General features: G+C 36.3%; 1 protein-coding gene across 1 annotated transcript in view; it reads left to right on the top strand.

Moving 5' to 3' along the window:
* lrp1ba (low density lipoprotein receptor-related protein 1Ba) overlaps positions 1-22,115 on the top strand; it is a 297,751-nt gene that overhangs the window by 192,678 nt on the left and 82,958 nt on the right. The window contains exons 44-53 of the mRNA XM_067398603.1: positions 2,746-2,938; positions 10,308-10,433; positions 11,889-12,017; positions 12,584-12,703; positions 14,397-14,510; positions 14,620-14,778; positions 16,114-16,236; positions 18,820-18,939; positions 19,307-19,435; positions 19,954-20,076. Coding sequence (XP_067254704.1) covers positions 2,746-2,938; positions 10,308-10,433; positions 11,889-12,017; positions 12,584-12,703; positions 14,397-14,510; positions 14,620-14,778; positions 16,114-16,236; positions 18,820-18,939; positions 19,307-19,435; positions 19,954-20,076 — 1,336 coding nt within the window. The remainder of the gene's footprint in view (positions 1-2,745; positions 2,939-10,307; positions 10,434-11,888; positions 12,018-12,583; positions 12,704-14,396; positions 14,511-14,619; positions 14,779-16,113; positions 16,237-18,819; positions 18,940-19,306; positions 19,436-19,953; positions 20,077-22,115) is intronic.

The following is a 22,115-nucleotide window of genomic DNA, read 5'->3' as shown; positions in this document are numbered from 1 at the left end:
AATTTAATATTTTATTTGAAGAAAGTAGTGAATGTGTTGTAAAAACATTACATTAATGTTAGCGCTTTCAAATGAGATATTTCTCTTTGCATTGTTTGCTTCAGTTCAGATTTACAGTTTTCAAATGTTTTAATAATGTTACTCTGTAATTTAATATCTGTAAAGAAAGTAGTGAATGCGTTGTAGAAACGTTACACTAATGTTGTCACGTTCAAATGTTGGTTGTGAGAAGCTTTTTTTCCTCCATTTAGATTTGCAGTTTTCACAGTTATTAAACATGTAACTGTGTAATTAACAATTTCTCTCAAGTAGTGAGTGTGTTGTAGAAATGTTACACTAATGTTATCTCATTCAAATGAAGCTTTTACCTTTACAGTTTTTTTTAAAGAAAAAAGTTCTTCAGTGTCACAGTTCATTCCAGCCCACATTAAAAATAAAATATCCAAACAATTTTGACCACTTTGAGTACATTCAACTGAAAATGAAACTTTTTTTTAAGAAATTCACTCCTATGGAATGCTCTGCAAGTAAGAAAGAGGCAGAGTTTAGCAAGGAGTCAATCTAACTTTAAATAAAACAGAAACAGCTATCTGCACCTGTCCTAGTTGACGTTATTTTTGAGTTACGCTTCTGTCACATTATTTGGTAGCAAATCTTAGATAATCCCTGCTTATAAGCAACTTGAATCTTAAGCCTGTGCTGGGAGCAGGAATGTCATGTTCCTGCCCACTGATTTGTAATTCAATGCTGAAAAGTTTTGATCTTAAGAGAGCACAAAGAGGTTTTCACCTGCCGAGATGACAGCTCTGATATAAGAACATCATGCAGATGTGTCGGCCTGCATCTTTCATCCTGTTCCCCCACCTTTAGAAATGCTCAGAGACACACATACGAAGGAACACTTGGGAATAAAGACGCCTCGACTGCAAGAGAGTGAGAACACGTGTTTGACATGTTGTCATCGAGGATTAAAGCGTGAGTCTCGCTCTCCACATGCCGAGCTGCCTATTATTACAGAAGGACTCTGGCAATCAAACGGACGGCCCTTCAGAGACATCTGTGTCTGTGTGTGTTACTGAAGAGCGGTTAATGGCGCACTTCAAAACAGATGTGTGTGGCTCACGAAGCCTTCTGAAATAAATAGCAGAAACCGTGAAAAGCTCTTAAAGCGGGAGAAAATGTGTGTAACCTCTTTTTTTTGTTGATGGGTTACATACTGTACGGTTATTGCAGAAACAGCAATGGAGAATTTGCAGTGACTTGTTTTGTGGACGTTAACTTCACAGAAGTATTGGACTGTTTATTTGTTTTTTTTGTTTTTTTTTTACTTGAGCTTTTCTTTGTTCGCCATATCACAGAAGCCATGAATGCCAAGATGATTTTTTTTTTCAAAATATTATTATTATGTTTGCTATACATGCAAAAATATAATAATTTGTGTATCCTCAAAAATTTAATTTGATTTTTTTTTTTTTTTTTTTTTAATTTCTCTTAATTATTTTAAGAAAAAACAAACCTGTAGTGTCAACTTCAACCAAACTGGGGGCACCTTGATTTTGTTTTATTTCAATTTATTTACTTTTTTTTTTTTTTTTTTTTTTTTTCACTTTATGCAATTTTTATGAATTTTAGAAATCAATGTTTTTTGCCTTTAAACTCAGGGAATTTAATTTTTAACCTTGCTTGACAGGACTTCTGCACCATATGGAGTTCTAAAGAAGAAGAACTTATGATGTTGCATTTTCCACTCAGCAAGTCATGACAGTTTGCTTGTCTTTGATATGATTCAAATGTTGTTTCAGTGAAAGTTTTCAGTAGTCAATAGTGACTAACTACTAAAGCCTAATATTACACGCATTTGTTGAGTGTTTCGAACACTCGTTCATTCCCCTCTCTACCATCTCAGCATTTCTAAGTGATTTTAATCAATTCATTCCTGATTTTCATTAATTTCCTTCAGGCACACGAAGAACAGACCCTCTCCCCACAACTTAATTTCGTTCCCGATTCCATGCGTGATGTATCCAATGTCTGTTAGGGCAGGGATTCCATTTACACTCTCCGCAGATCTGGGTTAATCATTTATAATGTCAGGTATAATGGAGGAGGGCTGTCCTTTGCGTGTCATGGTGGTTTTCCCCTTCAGCTCTTGCCAGGCCCATGTGTCTGTGTGAATTATACAGACACTCAGTGTGGTTTATTTTGGTCTGTGCACCTTTGTGGTGAAGTGCACAAAGTAAACTGCTTGATGGAACTGTCCTGTACAGCATGAGAGATGGTTTGTTTTATTTATTACCAGTGCTTGAAAGTTATTGAATGATTTTTACAAGATTATCTATCTATCTATCTATCTATCTATCTATCTATCTATCTATCTATCTATCTATCTATCTATCTATCTATCTATCTATCTATCTATCTATCTATCTATCTATCTATCTATCTATCTATCTATCTATCTATCTATCTATCTATCTATCTATCTATCTATCTATCTATCTATCTATCATCTGTCTATTTGTCTGTCTGTCTGTCTAAAAAGCTAGCTAGCTTTTTGGGGATTTATTCAAAAAAATGCATTTCAAGCATAAGCCTTTAGGTCAGAAATTCAAGATCATTAGACATATATATATACTATAACCTGAAATATTTATTAGGGCCCCTTTAAAAAGTTTTTTTTTTTTTTTTTTTTTTATTATTGCTAGGTTATTTCTCTCACCTAAATTCTGCCTCTTAAATTTGTAGGTCATTGTGAAATCAGGACCCGGAACATTCTTTGGCTTGGCAGTTTACAGAGACTTCATCTTCTGGTCCGACTGGACACAGCGGGCTGTGATCCGCTCTGATAAGTTCACCGGAGCCAATACAAAAGTACTCCGTGCAGACATCCCTCATCAACCGATGGGAATCGTTGCTGTTTCCAATGACACCAACAGCTGTATGTAATTCATTTCCTTTGTTTCATCAAATGACGTAACTGTTTTAACATTGAATTCAAACCAAATGTTTGTACTTGAATTGAAGTTGAAGTTTTGTGACAACAAACTATTGTAATATATTTCTAAAACCCTTGAATCGAAGAAAGTTCTCAAACAAAATATTCTTGAAAACTAGCAGATGAGCATGTTTCTTGGTTGACGTATACCGGATGATTTGCAGTTTGTATTAGTCACACAAAGCTTGTTTTTTATTATTCACATAAAGGTGCTTACTCTATGATGACAGCAAACACAATGCAAAGTCACTGATGTTAGATGCATCATAAGTCACTGGGGGCTTTTTTGATGGGTGCGCAGTGAAGCTAGGACAAAATCAACACATTCTGACATTGGGGTCAGATAAGATGAACGCAGTCACAATGCTCTTTGCTGACTCTACGTTTTGTGGAGCAAGATGGATTCATGTCAGCACAGTATGAGAAATACAGAAACAAATCATATTAATGAGGGACTTTACATCATCAATGGGGACTTATCCAAGTAAATAAAGGTGCCATCGAATTGAAAATTGAATTTACCTCGGCATAGTTGAATAACAAGAGTTCAGTACATGGAAATGACATACAGTGAGTCTCAAACTCCATTGTTTCCTCCTTCTTATATAAATCTCATTTGTTTAAAAGACCTCCGAAGAACAGGCGAATCTCAACATACCACTGACTGTTACGTAACAGCCGGGATCATTAATATGTACGCCCCCAATATTTGCATATGCCAGCCTATGTTCCCAACAATATGAAAGAAATTACACAAGGGCAGCCAGTATTAACGTCTGGATGTGCACAGCCGAATTATCAGACTAGGTAAGCAAGCAAGGACAATAGCAAAAAATGGCAGATGGAGCAATAATAACTGACATGATCCATGATATCATGATATTTTTAGTGATATTTGTAAATTGTCTTTCTAAGTGTTTCGTTAGCATGTTGCTAATGTACTGTTAAATGTGGTTAAAGTTACCATCGTTTCTTACTGTATTCACGGAGACAAGACTGTCGTTATTTTCATTTTTTAAACACTTGCAGTCTGTATAATTCAAAAACAACTTCTTTCTTTATAAATCTCTCCAACAGTGTGTAATGTTAGCTTTAGCCACGGAGCACAGCCTCAAACTTATTCAGAATCAATGTAAACATCTAAATAAACACTGTACTTACGCGATTAGACATGTTGCATGAAGAACACTTTGTAAAGATCCATTTTGAGGGTTATATTAGCTGTGTGAACTTTGTTTATGCAATGATAGAGTCGAGAGCTCGGGAGGGGGCGGAGAGCGCGAGCAATTAAAGGGGCCGCAGCCTGAATCGGCGCATTTCTAATTATGCCTCAAAATAGGCAGTTAAAAAATTATAAAAAAAAAAAATCTATGGGGTATTTTGAGCTGAAACTTCACAGACACATTCAGGGGACACCTTAGACTTATATTACATCTTGTGAAAAAAAACGTTTGATGGCACATTTAAGTAACATGAAATCAAAAGATTCTGTGTTCAGATTAAAAGTTACGAATTTAATTTCTCAATTCAGATTATGGGCCCTATAATACACCCGGTGCAATGTGACGCCAGGTGCGACGCAAGTGTTTTTTGAGGCAACTGAAATAGACTGCGCAATTGACCAACTGAAACCTGGTCTAAAGTCAATGGCGCAATTTTTTATTATTATTTTTTTATTATTATTATTTAAAGAGTGCGTTAGTAATATGCACGTACACTCTGCTTATTACACACACAGGGACGCACAGCGGCACACAAACATGCCAAATATTAAAAATAAAAGTAGTACAATGTAAACTATTATTGTTGTGTGCATAAAGATAAAAAATGCTTTGGAATCAGACTTGTCCAGGGGTCTCATTTATAAAACTGTGCGTAGGATCCCTACTAAAAGTGTACGTACGCACAAAAGCTAGATTATGCGTACGCACAAAAAAAAATCAGATTTATAAAACCATGCGCATGCCAGAACCGGCGCACAAATCCCTTTATAAATCCCAGTCAGTGGAAGATTGTGCGTACCTGCATCTCCACCCTGTCTCCTCCTGAAATAACCATATATGGAGCTTATGACGCCTAGTTTTACTATGCATAACCTCATCTGCATATCATTTCCATACACGTTCCCAACCACGTGACACCATGGTTAACACCGTCAAAGGTACAAGACATTGGAAAATATTAGATATGCACTATAAATGCCATTTGTGCCACACATTATATTGATAAAGATCATCCAATATCCTCTTTATGTTTTAGAATAAATATATCAAAATATCCATAAAAACAAAATTGTATAAAATACTTCAGATAAATGTTTTAGGATAGAGTTGTTTCATTAATTTCCTGGCCAGATAGTTTATTTTTAATATTTATTTATTTATTTATTTTAATAGTTTTAAACAATTCAAATAAAATTTATGCAGTTTTGCTGATAAGGTGAACATATCTTTTAGGAAGTTTATAGGCTATTTTTAGTGGAAACAGATCGGACTACTTATTTATTGCAGTGTGAATACAATTGTCTGACTCGGCGCGTCACTGACAAAGTATTTTAAAAAGAAAACATGCAAATCTTACCGTTTTCCTCAAATTATATCCTTCAAATGGTAATTGTTTGAAGATCCTTCACACGACATCAATAACGTTACCTCCTGCAGCTGTGGCTGTATAGTAAGATATTATCTGGACCTATTCATACTGGACAACGGACCGTTCGACCACCGAATCCAGCAGTGTCTTCCATAATATCTTAGTTAAGTGTGCATCACTGATCATCATTCTCGAAAAAATATTTTGTCATAACATCTGCAGTTTAGTTTAAAGAGGAATTATTGTGCTCCCAGCGCTCCTCGCTGTCATAAAACAGCGTGTCACTGGAAAAGTGATCGAAAGTAGCACATCTAATATCTCAATTCCTATCACTTTGTCTCCAGAATGTGCATACGCATGGCCGAAAGTTTGCTTAAAGGTGCGCACATTCTCCCGTCAAGTTTGTTTTTATAGATCACAACCTTTGCGCGGGAACTGGCGTACGCACAAAACGGGGCTGGAAGCACGCTTTATAAATGAGACCCCAGATCAGTTTCCTCACTAGAGAAGCGTTCAGTTTTTCCGCTTGCAAATTCTGCCATTTAAATAGCGAATCCGCCATGGCGTGAGCGCAACTGGCTTTTAAAAGGAATGGGAGATGACACTTTGATTGGTTTTATTATTATTCAAATCTTTTGTTTTGAATCAGTGGCAAGTCACATGATTTCAGTAAGCGAGGCTTCTTTACATCATAGGTGTTTCGAAATTTCAATGGTTCATGTGATTTTGGCAGTTTGATTCATGCTTCAAACCACTGAATCAAAAGATTCGTAAAGCTCCGAAGCTTCATGAAGCAGTGTTTTAAGATCGCCCATCACAAGATATTGTTGAATAAAGTCGTTACTTTGTTTTTTTGGCGCACAAAAAAGTATTCTCGTCGCTTCATAACATTAAAGTTGAACCATTGTAGTCACATGAACTGTTTTAAATATGTCTTTAGTAGCTTTCTGGACAATGTAAGTGTTAATTGTCCTGCTGGCGATGCAGGCCTCACTGAGCCATTTGTTTTTTTTTTAAAAAAAATATCTTAATTTGTGTTCTGAAGATGAACGAAGGTCTTACGGGTGTGGAACGACACACGGGTGAATAATTAATGACAGAATTTTCATTTTTGGGTGAACTAACCCTTTAATAGTCAATTTTATTTTTTATTTATTTATAAATGTATTGAAAAACAATTGAAGAAAAAGATAAGTGCATATATTTGCATGCTTTAAATGTCATTTTCAGTTGTGAGTTAGGGTTCTGCAGACAAAAATCCTACTAAATGCCCTGCCTGGCCTCCACTGCTGGAAGTACATTTACATAAATTCTGTTTAGTGAGCATGGTGACTTTTATGTTTATGTGTCCCGACCACAAAACTTATACCTGCCGTGCTTGATAATTGCATCTGTTGAAACTCACAAGGAGCAACACATTTCAAGTGCCTTAGGCGCAAATCTTTTAATGCTAAGAAACCAAACTCAATTCACCCGGGACGTAAAACTGCACCATGAAATTTACAAAATTAGCAGAATTTATAGTACGTGACACATTTATAGAATGCCCACTTTCCGCTCCGCTTCTTTCTTGGGCTTCGATAGAGATATTTCTTTGTTTGCGGTTCAAGCCTCAGTGTTTCAAAGGACTCTAATGGAAGCAGCTTAGATGCTTGGCATCCTAAACCACGAATGGAGATTTTCTCATCTCAGGCCTCTCTTAGGAGATTTGGACCTTGGTGGCCACCATTCCTCCTATCTATATAGCACAGACAACACTATTGAGGGAATTCGCTCAGACTGTGCTATAAAATGCTGGGAAAAAAAGAGATAGACAAACATATTCAGTCATTCAGTCGTTCCTTTTTAAGTCATAACTCAAAAGAGTAAAAACTGCTAAGACAAAGTTAAATGGAATGAATATTCTATCATCACTTTCTTACCCTTTTCTAATAAATGTAATCACATAATTTTTCTTTGTCTGAGAACTCTCCCTTTAAAAGTGGGGACCATCTGTAATTCCTTTAATTCCAACTAATAAACATTCCTTTATAATCACCGGCCAACAGAAATCAGCCATCGATGAGTCCAAGCTATTTAAAGCCTCATCCCATAATAAGCAAAAGCCTCCCAGGACTGAAGCCTCATGTCACAACAGTGAAAGACGCTGGCCCAGTGCACTCATCTGAATCCTCACCATTTGTGCAGGGGAATACGCTCGGCCCAAGGCTCTAGAATCTGGCAGCCGTGTGTGTGTAGATAGGGCACGGTTCAGAGACCCACGCTCCGCGCCAACGTCTGTGCCAAGCACAGTTCAAACTCACACCCGCTGAGGAGCCCAACCCTCTGACTGGCACTGCAAGAGTGCCCTTCAAGCCTTGAGTGTCTGTATGCGTGTGGGTGTGGGTGTGGGTGTGTGTGTGCTGCCAGGTGTAGTGTGTTGTGTTAAAAGACATCAGATGCCTTAGGCTGCATTTGGAATAGAGCGTTCTTAAAGGCAGTCACAATGTGAATAAAGTATATTCCCCATAACTTTCAATAATACTGTTCTTCGAATGTTTTGTGCCCATTACTAAATAATACAAAGACCATTTTTTTGTAGTAATATTTCTTCAATGATGAAATATTTATTAATTTTTCCCCATTTAAAAAAAATAATAATAATAAAAAAATAATAATAATACTTTTCATTTCACAAAAAAATCCACCTTGCTTTCTTTCTTCCATGGAACACAGACTAAGATACTGTCGAAGCTTCTTCTTTCCATGTTTTCTGCCATTCCTTGCTAAATTTTTGTACACATTCAAATGTGGCGCCAAATGTAGGGTTTGTTTAAAATAGGTATTAAACAGAAGTTGAAATAGTCTTTTCTTGCCTATTGTGATGTATATCCGAGTGAAACGGCTTCTCGAACAAGAGCAAATGGAAGGCGGGGCTTGATTTTGTCAATTGGGAATTGATTGGATCACTGGATTGACATTTGCTGTTTCATTTGAGTGACAGGTTGTCCCACTCTCGCACCAGTAAACAGGTCAGGAGAGATGTCACTACAAGAGGGAGGGGAAGTTATTAGAGGTTCAAGCGTGTAGCGCTGAAACCCTATTGTAATTGTTACAATTTCCAAGGATCAGAACTCTCCCATAAAAGTGATCGGGCAGACTAAACCGTAAGTCGTAGAGACTTGAAACTTTGAGAGCTGGTAATACTCATACCGCCTACAACGTCACTAAGGCTCGCCCCGATCGGCCTGAAAAGAACACACATACACAACAACAACAAAAAACATTAGGCATAGGCTCAAGTGTGTTGTATCATTAGAATCCCATGGATTTTCATTATTCGAAATGTTCGAGTATTTTGGATTTTTTGAAAAACCTACTTTTGGGAACTAGTCCTAGGTTTTTGGCACAATCGGAAACAAACCAGTGCTGCAAAATTCTCTGGAGTCTGATTGTCAATAAAAAAAAAAAAAAAAAAGAAACTTCGATTCACAGTCCCTAAGGGCCGCCAAAACTTTTTGAAGTTGGCAGAGCCACTTTTACTAAAATGGCTATAACTCGTGAACGGAATGAGATATTTTCACCAAACTCAGCAAGCCTTTGTATATGCTCATTCTGTGGTCGCGTTAAAAGGGATGTGGCGATTGGCCAATTGGTGGCACTATAACTTGAAAAAAAAACATGAAAATGGCTTGGACTACTTCACTATTAGTCTGATTGACTTGAAAATTAGCATGCAGTGTCTTTGTACAAGGCGTCATGATTGTCTACATGGACATTGGCACATCTCAAAAAACATGTCTGCCATTGGCCAATCAAGATTGATCAGCTATCAGACAAGGTTAACGGAGGCCGATCAGAATGAAACTTGCTGGGCCTGTTTTACTCACAGCCCTAGAGGCCTGTGAGAATTTCTAAAGAAATCAGCCACTGGTGGGGAGCATTTGCGTTTTTCACGTGCGTAAAGGATTGTGTATTTTTTCGCACACGACATTCGTACCGCACGGTAGAACTCATTTTGACCAACTTTGCCTCTGTTTTCCTTTATTTCAAAAAAACAACTTTGGTGAACTAGTCCTAGGTTTTTGGCTCAACCTCGATAACTGTTAAAAAGCTTTACAAAGTGATGATACATGGAGCAACTTTTTGAGCAATGTTGCTGAGCGATGTTGCTTGGGCACTTTTCCCATTGATAATGGGCAACCCATTTCTATCTGGATACTTTAGATAGAAATTTGTTGACCATTTTCAATGAGAAAGTGCCCAAGCAACATCGCTTGGCAATGTTGCAAAAAGTTGACCCATGTATCATCACATTTAAACCATACATTTCCTGTGGTAAATTGCCTATATTGGCTGTAAATGGTCTTTTCCATCTATGATTGAGATGGTTACAGGCTTGCTAATTAAAACAGTATACCTTTTTACGTATGTGCTTAAATGCCTTAAAGCGCTTGAACCCCTATAATTGTTGCTTGCAGTTATATTTTTAATTAAATATTATGAGGGCAAGTGAATCAAAAAAAAAAAAAAAAAATTTATAAATATAAATCTTTTATAAAATTGCAATATTTAATTAAAAAAAATAATTTTCCATTTTGATTTCATGGTGATTTGAGGTGAAATTCATTACCCTAAGTACAAGCTGTAAAACTTGTCAAACTGTTAGAGATGTCACAATTTGTTGCAATGGTCTAAAATGAGTAATTTGTTATCAAGGATTTCTCTTTATTACTTCCAGGTGAGTCGTCCCCCTGCAGTGTGAATAATGGAGGGTGCCATGACCTCTGCCTTTTGACTCCGCTTGGTGTGGTAAACTGTACTTGCCGAGGGGAACGGATATTACTGGATGATAACAGATGTGTATGTAAGTCCTGTACCCTCTCTCTCTGTTTCTCTCGCTCATTCTGTTGGACTTTTTTCCACTCGCCCCAAATTGTTCTAGTAAGCCACATTAATCGAAGTATCGGGACAAAGTCCATATGCTGTGGCCAAACAACTTTATGACTTCAACCTTTTTTTAAAGGTCCAGTTAGTGCACTTGTAAGAACTCTAAAAATATTCTTTATCTGAATTGAATGACTGGCTCAGATTTGGATTCTACCATCAAGACTGATTTAGATTTATGTTATGATTTCAAATCCAGATTGTAAATCAGATTTCCCAATTCTTTGAATATAGATTCTTGAACAAGATTCTAGTCTAGATTTAAATTATGATCCATATTCTAAATCCAGACTCAGATTAAGGTGGCTCTGAATATATAATTCTGGTTCCAGATTATAATCTATATAGTACATCCATATTGCAATTCAAAATCATTCTCACTCTAAATATAGATTTTAAATTCTGATTGTGATTCAGATTTGTTTTGCTCATAATTTAGGCTCTGGATCCATATTATGGAAAACAATTGTACATCCAAATTTTAATCCAGATTTCCCTTACTCCGGATATAGATTCTAAATCAAGAATGTGATCTAGATTCAGATTATAATCCATAGTATAAATCCTGATTAATTCTGGAACCAGATGATGTATATGGTACATCCAGATTGTAATCTACATTCATTTGAATATAGATTGTAAATCCAGATTGTGATCTGAGTTCTTGTGTCAGATTGTGGCGTAAATTCTTATTCCAGATTGTGGTCTAAATTTGTTTTGCTACACTTTAAATGCCAAGGGGTAGCAGTTTTAGATCCTATCTGGATATAAAGTATTATACACTGCTTTAAGTCTAGATTAGTTTAGACCCCACATCTGCATAGTTGACACTTTTGAATAGATCTAGATATTAGATGTTTTGCTACACTAGTAATCAAGATAATGGATGCCTTAAATGTGGACTTCTGGGTGCTCCTATCTAGATCTCGATACTGAAACATCCATCAACCTGGAATTTTTTAGAACATTAGATTATTAGATGCTTAGATTCAGGACAGCTCTATACAGGCACTATACACAGTGACTTTCAGTCTGGGATTGCAGCAGCGCTCAACACTCGCTTGGAGAGGATTACAGGGCTTATACGCAGATGTGTTTTTGTGTTCAAACAGCTAGACGTAGTGCATCTGATGGAATAGAATGGAACACAGGGGACTCGATGCAAAGGCCAAAGAGAGATCCCTTTGAAGTTTGTGTACATACACCAGCAGTGTAAAAAAAAAAGTGCAAATGGAACTTGCTCCATTGCCAATTTTGACCTTGAGTCCTCTGCTGATTATGTGTCGCACGCTCAAGCAGTCAATGCACATCCCTAATCTTTACTTCAGCACAGCACATCACAATTCTACAAATCTCTTTTACTCTTGTCTTCTAGCCATGAACTCCTCCTGTAACATCTACTCTGAGTTCCAGTGCGGAAACGGGGAATGCATTGATTACCAACTGACATGTGACGGCATCGCACACTGCAAAGACAGGTCGGATGAAAAGATGCAGTACTGCGGTAAGAAACCAATCAGGCATGATGTTGTGTTTGAGCCCTCAGGTTTCATCTCTAAACTGAATGAAGGAAGCCACAGAAGGTCTTCCTGTTCTCCTGTGACTTGGGCTAATAAGACAAGCTTACAGCAGTCTGGCAAAAATATAATGAGTGCGAGTGATGTGACAGGTCGAAGGCTCGCTCTCGCTCTCGCTCTCTCTCTCTCTCTCTCTCTCTCTCTCTCTCTTGAATAGTTTCAATATTTCAAAATGGTTTCAAATTAAGCAGTTGTTCTCAGATAATTTTCTATCTATCTATCTATCTATCTATCTATCTATCTATCTATCTATCTATCTATCTATCTATCTATCTATCTATCTATCTATCTATCTATCTATCTATCTATCTATCTATCTATCTATCTATCTATCTATCTATCTATCTATCTATCTATCTATCTATCTATCTATCTATCTCTGTCTGTCTGTCTGTCTGTCTATATCCATCCATCCATTTAACTGCCATTACTGTAGTTACATACATGCTAATGTAGAGGCTTATGCCTAATTCCCAACTTTTTCATTCTCCAGAAAACCGGAACTGCAGACACAGCTTTAAATCATGCTATAACCAGCGCTGTGTGGCCAACCATCGTGTCTGTGATGGCGTGAATGATTGTGGGGATAACTCAGATGAAGTTTACTGTAACAGTGGGTATTTTTTCTTCTTGTTACATATTTGAAACACAAGCTTAGTCCAGTGTTGGTCTGTCCATTAATCTTAGTATTTCAATTTTCTTCGCAACTAGAAAAATTGCAATGCACCCTTGAATTCTTGCCTTGCTTGAACATCTAAATAACAACATTAAGCTTTAATGCAGAAACACATCTATAATGTAGACGGTACAAACCACAGATCTCTATACTATGCTTCTGTGAAGGCCAATGAAAGTTGTTCTCTTGAATCGAAATGACTTTCCAGAAACTGGTTTTGTAGGATTTTGTAAATAAATGACTAAAATAAATCTCATTACAATTATTTTTATTGTATATTGTCACCTGTAGCCAAGGTCGTAACCATGTCTTGAACATTGAGGGGGACCTTTTTTTTATTTTTAATAAAGTATAAAGAAACAATGAATGAAATTGCTGCTACTACAATGCTATATCAGATATGTACAATAACAATTGTAGAAAAAAAAAATAACATTACGATGTCCAGAAATTAATTTGAATAGTACATTGAGAACTCATGTTTAATACTTTCATAATACAATATATTGTTAGTTCTGAGATTCTTCAATTTAGTGAATAAATACATTATAAAATTTGAGTTCCTTAGTGGTCTTTTTGTTAACAGTATCAAAGGTTTCATGTTCTAATCTTCGCTTGCATAGTTTTTTCCTCATTAAAATCAAAGATGTCCATCAATGGTTATATCAAGAGCATTTGTTTTGTGATTTTACCGGAAAAATAGAACCTCCGCAACGGCGTTAAGCGATCGATTGACGCTCCCGTCTGTGCTGTAAAGACTGTGTGCACGAGCAAAAAGAGAACATAAACCCCACCTACTTTTTAAATTGACTGGCCATCTCAATCATTTTGACATTGACGAGCGTTTTTAGACCGCTTAGGCAGACCAGACTAAAAATTTAACTTTTAAACCTTTTTGTCATCCTAACAACATGCAGAGTGCTGGAATGTAGTGCAGCAGAGCAGTGCAAGAAATTCAAATATTGGGGGGGGCGATTCGGCCATTTCTAATTATTGGGGGGACTTGTCTATGGTGGTTACGGCCCTGCCTGTAGCCAATGAAACTTGATTCTTATCTCCACTTCCACTAAGAATCAAATTTAAATCTCTTTAAATAGACCAGTTTTGCATTAACACTATATCTGGACTTGATAATGGAGTAAGATCTCATTTTGCTGCTTTCAGTTTATTTTCTGTTTACAAATATATTTGAAACACTTTCTTCCTAAATTTCAGTGTTCTTGCAATTGTATTATTCTTCATAATTTAAAATTATACAAATTTATAAGGGAAGTTAATCCATACCACTTTGCGTTCACATTACATACTAAACTGATCTCAATTCGGATTGCTTTAAAGGGGTCTAACTTCAATTAAAGCATTTTTATTTGCTTTAAAGTGGTCTGATTTCAATTAAAGCGTTTTGGTGCTTTAAAGGGTTCTGGCTTTATTTGGAGCTTTCAAATTTGAGCCAAAAATCTCCAGAAATACATTCAGAACCCTAAAATGAATCAAGTTAGAGGTTCTCAAACTATGATGTTATTGAACTATGTAACATTATTTTACTATTTTGGGCAATTATCATTAAATTCAAGTAAAATAAAGTCTTATGGCTAATGAAGAGCATCTACATTTTTCCCTGTGGTTCCAGAGTCCTTATGTTTGTCTTCCGAGCGACGTTGTGCAGACGGTTCCTGTATTCCTGCATCATCCTGGTGTAATCAGATCATTGATTGCGCTGACGCATCGGACGAGAAAAGCTGTAGTAAGATTAACGTGTGAAGGCGCTAGCCTGTTTGCACTTCTGATGGTGTGTGTTTGCGTGTCACTGAATGTGTGAAACACTCGTCTCATTGTCCTCTGTGTATTTCCAGATAGCACAGGCTGCATGGAATACTACAGACTGGGTGCTCGCGCCAGCAAAAGCGAGAGGTTTCTAAGCTGCAATTCCACGTCTCTGTGTGTTCATCCCTCCTGGATCTGTGACGGAGCCAACGACTGTGGGGATTATGCAGACGAAATACACTGCCACGGTAGAAATGCATTTGCATTCTCTCTCTCTCTCGATCTGTCTTTCTCTCGTTTGTTTGTGTTCAAAGTACAAGATTGTCACGTTCAGAATGGAAAGTAGCACTGGAAACAAAGGGAATTTTTACAAAGTTTGCATTGCGGTGCAGTGACGGCTCACATCGCTAGTGCCTTTTATGATGCTCTAAAACGCAGACTTTTTTTGACTCAATCACACTGAGTCCTGCCAAATATTTGACAGTAATATGCTTAGATATTTATGATATATGTAGAAGGCCCAGGTCCTACTGAGAATATTTAGTGACTTAATAATCCTTTCGGATGAGTAAAACACAACTCTGGAAGTCGATAATTATGTAGAATTTTTTGTGCAGATCTTTACGGCCCTGTCAGAATTTATGAATAATGTCGTAATTAAAAGTTGGAAACTCTGGATTTTCTTTGAAACTTGCAAGTTTGGGCATGTCAATGAAAGAATCATGTTGGAAAAGGGTTGCTAACAATCATAATTGAGGTATAATTGTGAATTTTGACATTTTTTGTGTTGTTGATACTGATATATATGAATTCACACACACACTATATAATATTCACACAAAATTAGCACAGTTATTTTTATATGGATTTTAAATGAAAACTTTGGATCTTGGAAAAGAGTAAAACAAAATATACAATATATAAAGGAATTTGAAAAGTAGTAAATACAAATTATACCATGGTAAACAGTTTTCTAGGCAGTTTTAATGTCTTTATACAGCAAAAGATAAATGTTTTAATAAAAATCAATGCCTTGGGACACAAAAGTTCCTGTAAATACCCATTTATGATTTCCAAACTTCTCCGTTAAGTAGGAGCTTCCCTAGAGGTCTTGAAGGCAGAAATACACTATATAAATATGTGATTGTTAGATAAAGTTGCTAGCATTGATTCTCTGGGAATGTTTGCTAAAAAAAAAAGTGTGTTTTTTTTAAAACTCAACTGCAGAAGAGTCTTATAGAAATTAAAAAATATGAAGGCAATTCAGCTTCTGACCTTTGCTGTGGTTTTTCCAATCAAGGTACACTGTTGCAGATGTTGCAGGTTTAAAATGACCTTGATGTACAAGTCAGAAACCAAACACACATATAAAACCACAGATAACAAACTGGATGGTTGAAGTTGAGGTAGACATTCAGAGGTCAGACAGTTGATTTGTTTACAGCATGTTCTCATCCTTTTCTTGAAGTGGTGAGTGAACCTAGCAAACCTACCCTTTGGTAATATCAGGCAGTAGGAATCGCTGATGGTTTTCTACAGGTTTCTTTAATCTTTCATTGTCCCCATTTTGGCTTTTCTCCCAGCCTCTGCAGTCCATACGTGTGAGGACGGCCATTTTGCGTGTCCCAGTGGAAACTGCATCTCCAGCGTCTGGTTGTGCGATGGACAGAAAGACTGTGAGGATGGAGCCGATGAATTTCAATGCGGTGAGCGCCACCTTTTTACATTTATCAACTAATCATGCCTGCCGGACACATTCTGCACTCTATATGTCATCCTAATGAATATATTCACGTCTAAAGATTTTATTTATCTTCTAGTCACGCGCTACCATCTACATTAGAGCGTAAGTGCTATTTTGCTCTATTGATCCACTTGTCACGGCTAGTATGTGGTAAGTGCTAAATGTGGGAATTTAGCTGCTTGACATTCCTGGTTTTACAGCATTACAGTTATCATCAAGTCTGTTTCTAGTCTACTCTGTCCTATTCTTTTATTTTAAATTCCTGATGAATGGCTGCATTTTATTGAAGCTCATTTCCACCTCAGTAATTGTGACTTTTTCTTTTAATTGCGAGTTTATAAGCCCCATTTTTTACTTCATATTTCAATTTTTTTTAATTTTTTTCTCAAAATTGCAACCTTACAATCTTTGCTAATTTATACCTCCAATTGTGACTATATCCAAAAATGTGACTTAAAAATCTTGCGATGTGGCTTCATTTTTCTCGTTATGATTTTTTTCCCCAGAATTGTTACTATATCTCACAATGTGACTATACACCGCATTCCAAATTATTATGCAAGTGACATATCAGTAAGATTTCAGTAGGATAAACATTCAGATTTTAGTTTTTCTAAGAAAATGTATGTTTGTTTATTTAGCCATGTCTTTTTAGATAACTGGTATCAATCTCAGACAAAATAATTTGCCAGGTCTGTGGAAACCCTACTTAGAGGTTGTTCCACATTGTTAAGCAAGTCACAGTTCTCATGCAATAATATGGGGAGGAAGAAGGATCTTTCTGAAGATGAAAAGCGCGAAATGGTGCAATGTTGTGCAAAAGGCATGAAAACAACTAATATTTTGTGAAACTGAATGGAGATTATCAAATTATCTGATAGATTTGTGAGTAATTTAGAGCACAGCAGAACTCGGTCAGATAAAGGCTTATTAATGAAAGTTCCTGTCAAAAAAATTAATTGTATTAAAAGGGCAGCTATAAAAAAAAAAAAGCCAGTGTTGAGCAGCAAACAGGTATTTGAAGGTCCTGGTGTCTCTGGAGTCTCAAGATGCTCTCCATGCAGGCTGGCAGTTGTGCGTAAAGATGCATTTCAAAAACAGTAACAATTATAGTGTGAAATACGAACGTTTCTTCATTATTTTTACTAAGAATTATACAGAAAAAAATCTTTATAATTCTTAGTAAAAATAATGAAGAAACACTTTTACTCACTTTCTTTGCATTTGTTGAAATTCATGTCTACGTAAACCAACACACTTAGTTTTCAGGCTGTTCTTTGGGAGAGAAGCTTAGAAGACCTGTGTTAGGATAAATTTATAAATTGTATAAGAGTAGGTGAAGGATTATTCCATCCACACCTTGCGGTAATAATAACTGTATAATTATTAACCTTATAGACATTCATGTTTCTCTCCATCTCAAACTCTCCAATGTATCTCCGTAGTAAGCACAACATTAAGGTAGGAAGTTCTAGGAAGTTCTGCTTTCCTGCTGGGACCAGTCATTGCTTTGCTTCTGTCCTGACCCCATGGCAGGAATCCATTTGGTTCAGCTTCAAAGCATTGTATTCTGAACAAGAACTCTGATCTGCGAGTGAAGCTCCCATGTAGCCAGCGCAACTCTGGACCACTCGGCGCCCTCATAATCACTGACCCAAAATCAGAAGTAATACAGATTTTTTTCCATGTCCTTGATCTTGACAAATGCTCCAGTGCTTTTTTCACCTTTCATTTTGGTTATTTGTTCATTTGAGACCTCCCCTATGGCTGCTTTTGAAGAATCACCCTCATTTAACTATTCATCCTCTTCAGTTTCATTGTCTTCAGCCTTTAGGTGTCACACCTTTCTCTTTCTGACCTTGGTCTCTCTGTTTCAGCCCCTGTTGGCTTTGCCCAGATATCACAAAATCGATGGCAAACGCAAACAAACTTTCAGACTGCTGATAGGGGCATATTTGCTTGCACCTTTCGTGGCTCGCTCGCGTGCGTATGCAAGTGGACAATTACTTTAAAAGTGCTTGCTAGCAGGATCGTCTTCCAAAGTTGAATCTCTAATCTCAACAAGGGCGAAGAGAGCTTTTAGAGGCCACCCTCTGCACTCAATTTGGCGTTCACAAACAAACGTATAACTATTGAATGGATTCATAAATGTTTTCTCTTCCATTTTGCTTTTTATAGGGTATAAATGTTCTTTTTCTTAGTTTTAAATAATGACAGGAATAATTCCCACCAAAATTCTGTCATTATTTATTCACCCTCATGTCTTTTCAAACCCTTATGATTTTCTAACTTCCCTGAACCATATCATAAAATATTTTGTAAATTTGAATACTGTTGACAGCTTGACGACCCATTCTATTTGGAAAAGAGCAGCGTGAATGTTTCCAAAGCATCATATTTTGTGTTCTTTGGAAGAACTAGTTTCAAAGTGGTTCAAAACAACATAAGTGATGACAGAATCGAAATTTTCGTTTGTACTGTTTCTTTACTTGTCATTACGGTCTCCCTTGAGTTTGTTTTCAAAGTTCAAACTTTTCCCTTCTAGATTCATCATGCCTTTGGAATCAGTTCGCCTGCTCAAAAAACAAGTGCATCGCCAAACAATGGCTCTGTGACGGGGAGGACGACTGCGGTGACGGATTGGACGAAAGCGAGGAAATTTGCGGTAAAACTCTGAAGCATGAATTTGCATTTAGGCCACACAATGAAAGACTTCCTCTGAGAGGAAGGATATAAATCAACATGAAAGAGGCGGGAAGAAAAATTGGCCTGCGGTTTCATCATAGTTGCGAATTTATGGCCATGCTGTGCTCCTAACAAATGGACTCTGAAAAAAAACTCAATTTTCACAAAGGTCAAACACAAGCAGATTGTTAAAAAAGTTCTTATAACAATGCTTAAAGCTTTTATTTACTTGGAGGAAGGTTTTCTTTTTTCTTTTTTAAATACATGAATATTCATTAATGACATTGCAGCATGTTGGCTTGAGATTGAGATTCTCGATCTCTCTTTCTGATTCTCTCTCTCGGCAGGCTCAGCAACATGCGCCCCTGGCTTGTTCAGTTGCCCAGGATCATACGCTTGTGTACCAAGGAACTGGTTATGCGACGGGGAGAGAGATTGTCCTGATGGCAGCGATGAACTAGCGGTAGCTGGCTGTGGTAATTTCAACCATGATATTTCCCTCTACAAAACTAGCAACGTCCTTGTACATTTCCTGTTTTCACCTCAAACCACATTGTAGTAACATGATGGCTCCTTTTTGCAATATTAATGAAGCTAGTAAATTAATGTATTAGTTATATATTTGGACATATGTTATATATTGGTATATATGTTTCTTATATTTATGCATATATGCTTGAATTTAGTTTTGTTGACAACTTTAAAATGTTTCAATTCTTTAACTCTTTAATTCTTTAATTTTTTTATTATTATTATAAAATCCATTTTTTATTGTATTTTGATTTATTTTTTATTATTTTAATGCACAATAATTAACACCGCTGTTGGATTTTAAGGTGCCAGATTTACCTGAAATGACGTCTTTTTATCTGCTGTCCCTGAGTTTTCCGACTTTCAACCAAAATAATTGGACTCGGGTGTCTATTATATCCTCCTCCTTTTATCCTAACACATAGCTAACTTCCTGTTTCTTCCTGTTCCTCTCTTTTATAAGCTCCAAACAACACGTGCACTGACAGCACATTCCAGTGTCGGAACCAGAACTGCGTCCCGCGGCGTTTTGTGTGTGACCATGACGACGACTGCGGAGATGGTTCTGATGAGTCTCTTGAATGCGGTAAGTAGCTTCTGTTTCTCGATTCATTAGTTTCTACCGAAAATGACCATCCCATTGCACCCTGTTTAATGTGGTGTAATTATGTTGGCACAACATTAATTGGACATTTCAATGGTTGGAATACGTACAAAACTAAGTGTTCCATACCTCAGACCTAAGAATAAACATACTAGCTTATAATAATTAACTGAAATACATCTGTTCAGCTTTTTTATTTTTACCTATGAAGATGAATCTCACACACCTGTCCAGCTCACATTTCACTACAAAAGAGAAAGACAATGAGAAACTATATTTTTGCATAAAATAAGTTTTTTTTTTTCTTTTTAAAGGATTAGTTCACCCAAAAATACAATTTCTGTCATTAAGTACTCACTTAAGTACTCATTAAGACCTTCGTTCATCTTCAGAACACAAATTAAGAAATTATTAACACATAGGCAGCAACATCATTGCACCTTTTGACGTCCAGAAAGGTAGTTGAAAACACGGTTAAAATAGTCAATGTGGCTACAGTGGTTCAAACTTAATGTTATGAAGCGACGAGAATACTTTTTGTGTGCAAAACAAAAATAACGACTTTATTCAACAATTTGAACCATTGTCATACGTAGTGAACTCAGTGCAGGCTTGCTTGTTTATGTCCGAACACCAACTCAGTATTGGCCGAGGCTGTTCACGTGAGCAGCACAATGCATACATGTGATGCTGACACAAGATCCGGCCAGTAATGAGCCGGCATTTGGATGTAAACAAGGAAGCCTGCTATGAGCTCACTACTTATGACAACAGTTCAAATTGTTGAATAAAGTCGTTATTTTTGTTTTGTTTTTGCGTACAAAAAGTACTCTCATTGCTTCATAACATTAGGGTTGAACCACTGTAGTCACGTTGACTATTTTAACCATTTTTTTAACTACCTTTCTGGATGTCAAAAGGTGCAATGTCATTGCTGCCTGTGTGTGGATCAGACACTCTCGGATTTCATCAAAAATATCTTAATTTGTATTCCGAAGATGAACGAAGGTCTTATGGGTTTGGGACGACATGAGGGTGAGTACTTAATGACAGAAATGTCATTTTTGGATGAAGTAACCCTTTAAATCTGTGTAAATTAAAGTGAGTTCAACAAATACTGCCATGATGATATAAAAATATATAAATATATGTATGTTTAATTTAATTTAGTAATGAGAATTTGATTGGAAAAAAAAGTGTAGCTATCATTAAAATAATGCCCAACATTTCAATGGTCTTACTTTTTTTTTTTTACCTTTTTTTTTTTGAAAATGTTAATTGTGACTTTTTTCTAATAATTGTATTTATATGTCCCATTTTTGTAATTTTATATTTCAAAAGTTAACTTTAAATCTTGCAATGTTACTTTTTTTCGTAATTGCAACCTTTTTCATAATTGCGACTTTTTTTTTAATCAAAATTGTGTTTGTAAATCCCAATTCCGACTTTATATCTCAAAATGTGACTTTTACTCTCTCAGTATAACTATAATTACAACTTTTTGTGACTTAATATCTGAAAATGTGATTTCTCACAGTGACTGTTTCTCGCAATAGTGATTTCTTTCTAAATATGATTTTATATCATACAATGTGACTTTATTTCTTGCAATTTGAGACTTTGTCTCCCATTGTGACTTGATATCATGAATTTTTTTCTGGGTTTTTTTTTCTGTTATTTTTCTTTTTTCTGTTACTTTCTCACAACTGTGACTATTTTCACAATATTATTTTATTTCTCGTGATTTTGGCGATTTTCACAATATGACTTTATAATCTCGCATTTGTGAATATTTTCACAATATATCTTTATATCTCGCACTTGTGACCATTTCCACAATATGACTTATATCTTGCAATTGACTATTTTCACAATATGGCTATATATCATGATGTGACTTTATTTCTCACAGTTAGCAACTTTGTCTCCCATTGTGACTTTATGTGAATATTTCTCAGTATTGTGACTTGATTTGTTATTTCATATCTTGCAATTGTGCCTTTACAACTGAGTGACAATAT

Source organism: Chanodichthys erythropterus, chromosome 10, assembly GCF_024489055.1.
Source record: "Chanodichthys erythropterus isolate Z2021 chromosome 10, ASM2448905v1, whole genome shotgun sequence".
NCBI lineage: Eukaryota > Metazoa > Chordata > Actinopteri > Cypriniformes > Xenocyprididae > Chanodichthys > Chanodichthys erythropterus.
Note: the sequence above shows the minus strand (reverse complement) of the source record. Positions and strands in the feature narration are given on the sequence as shown.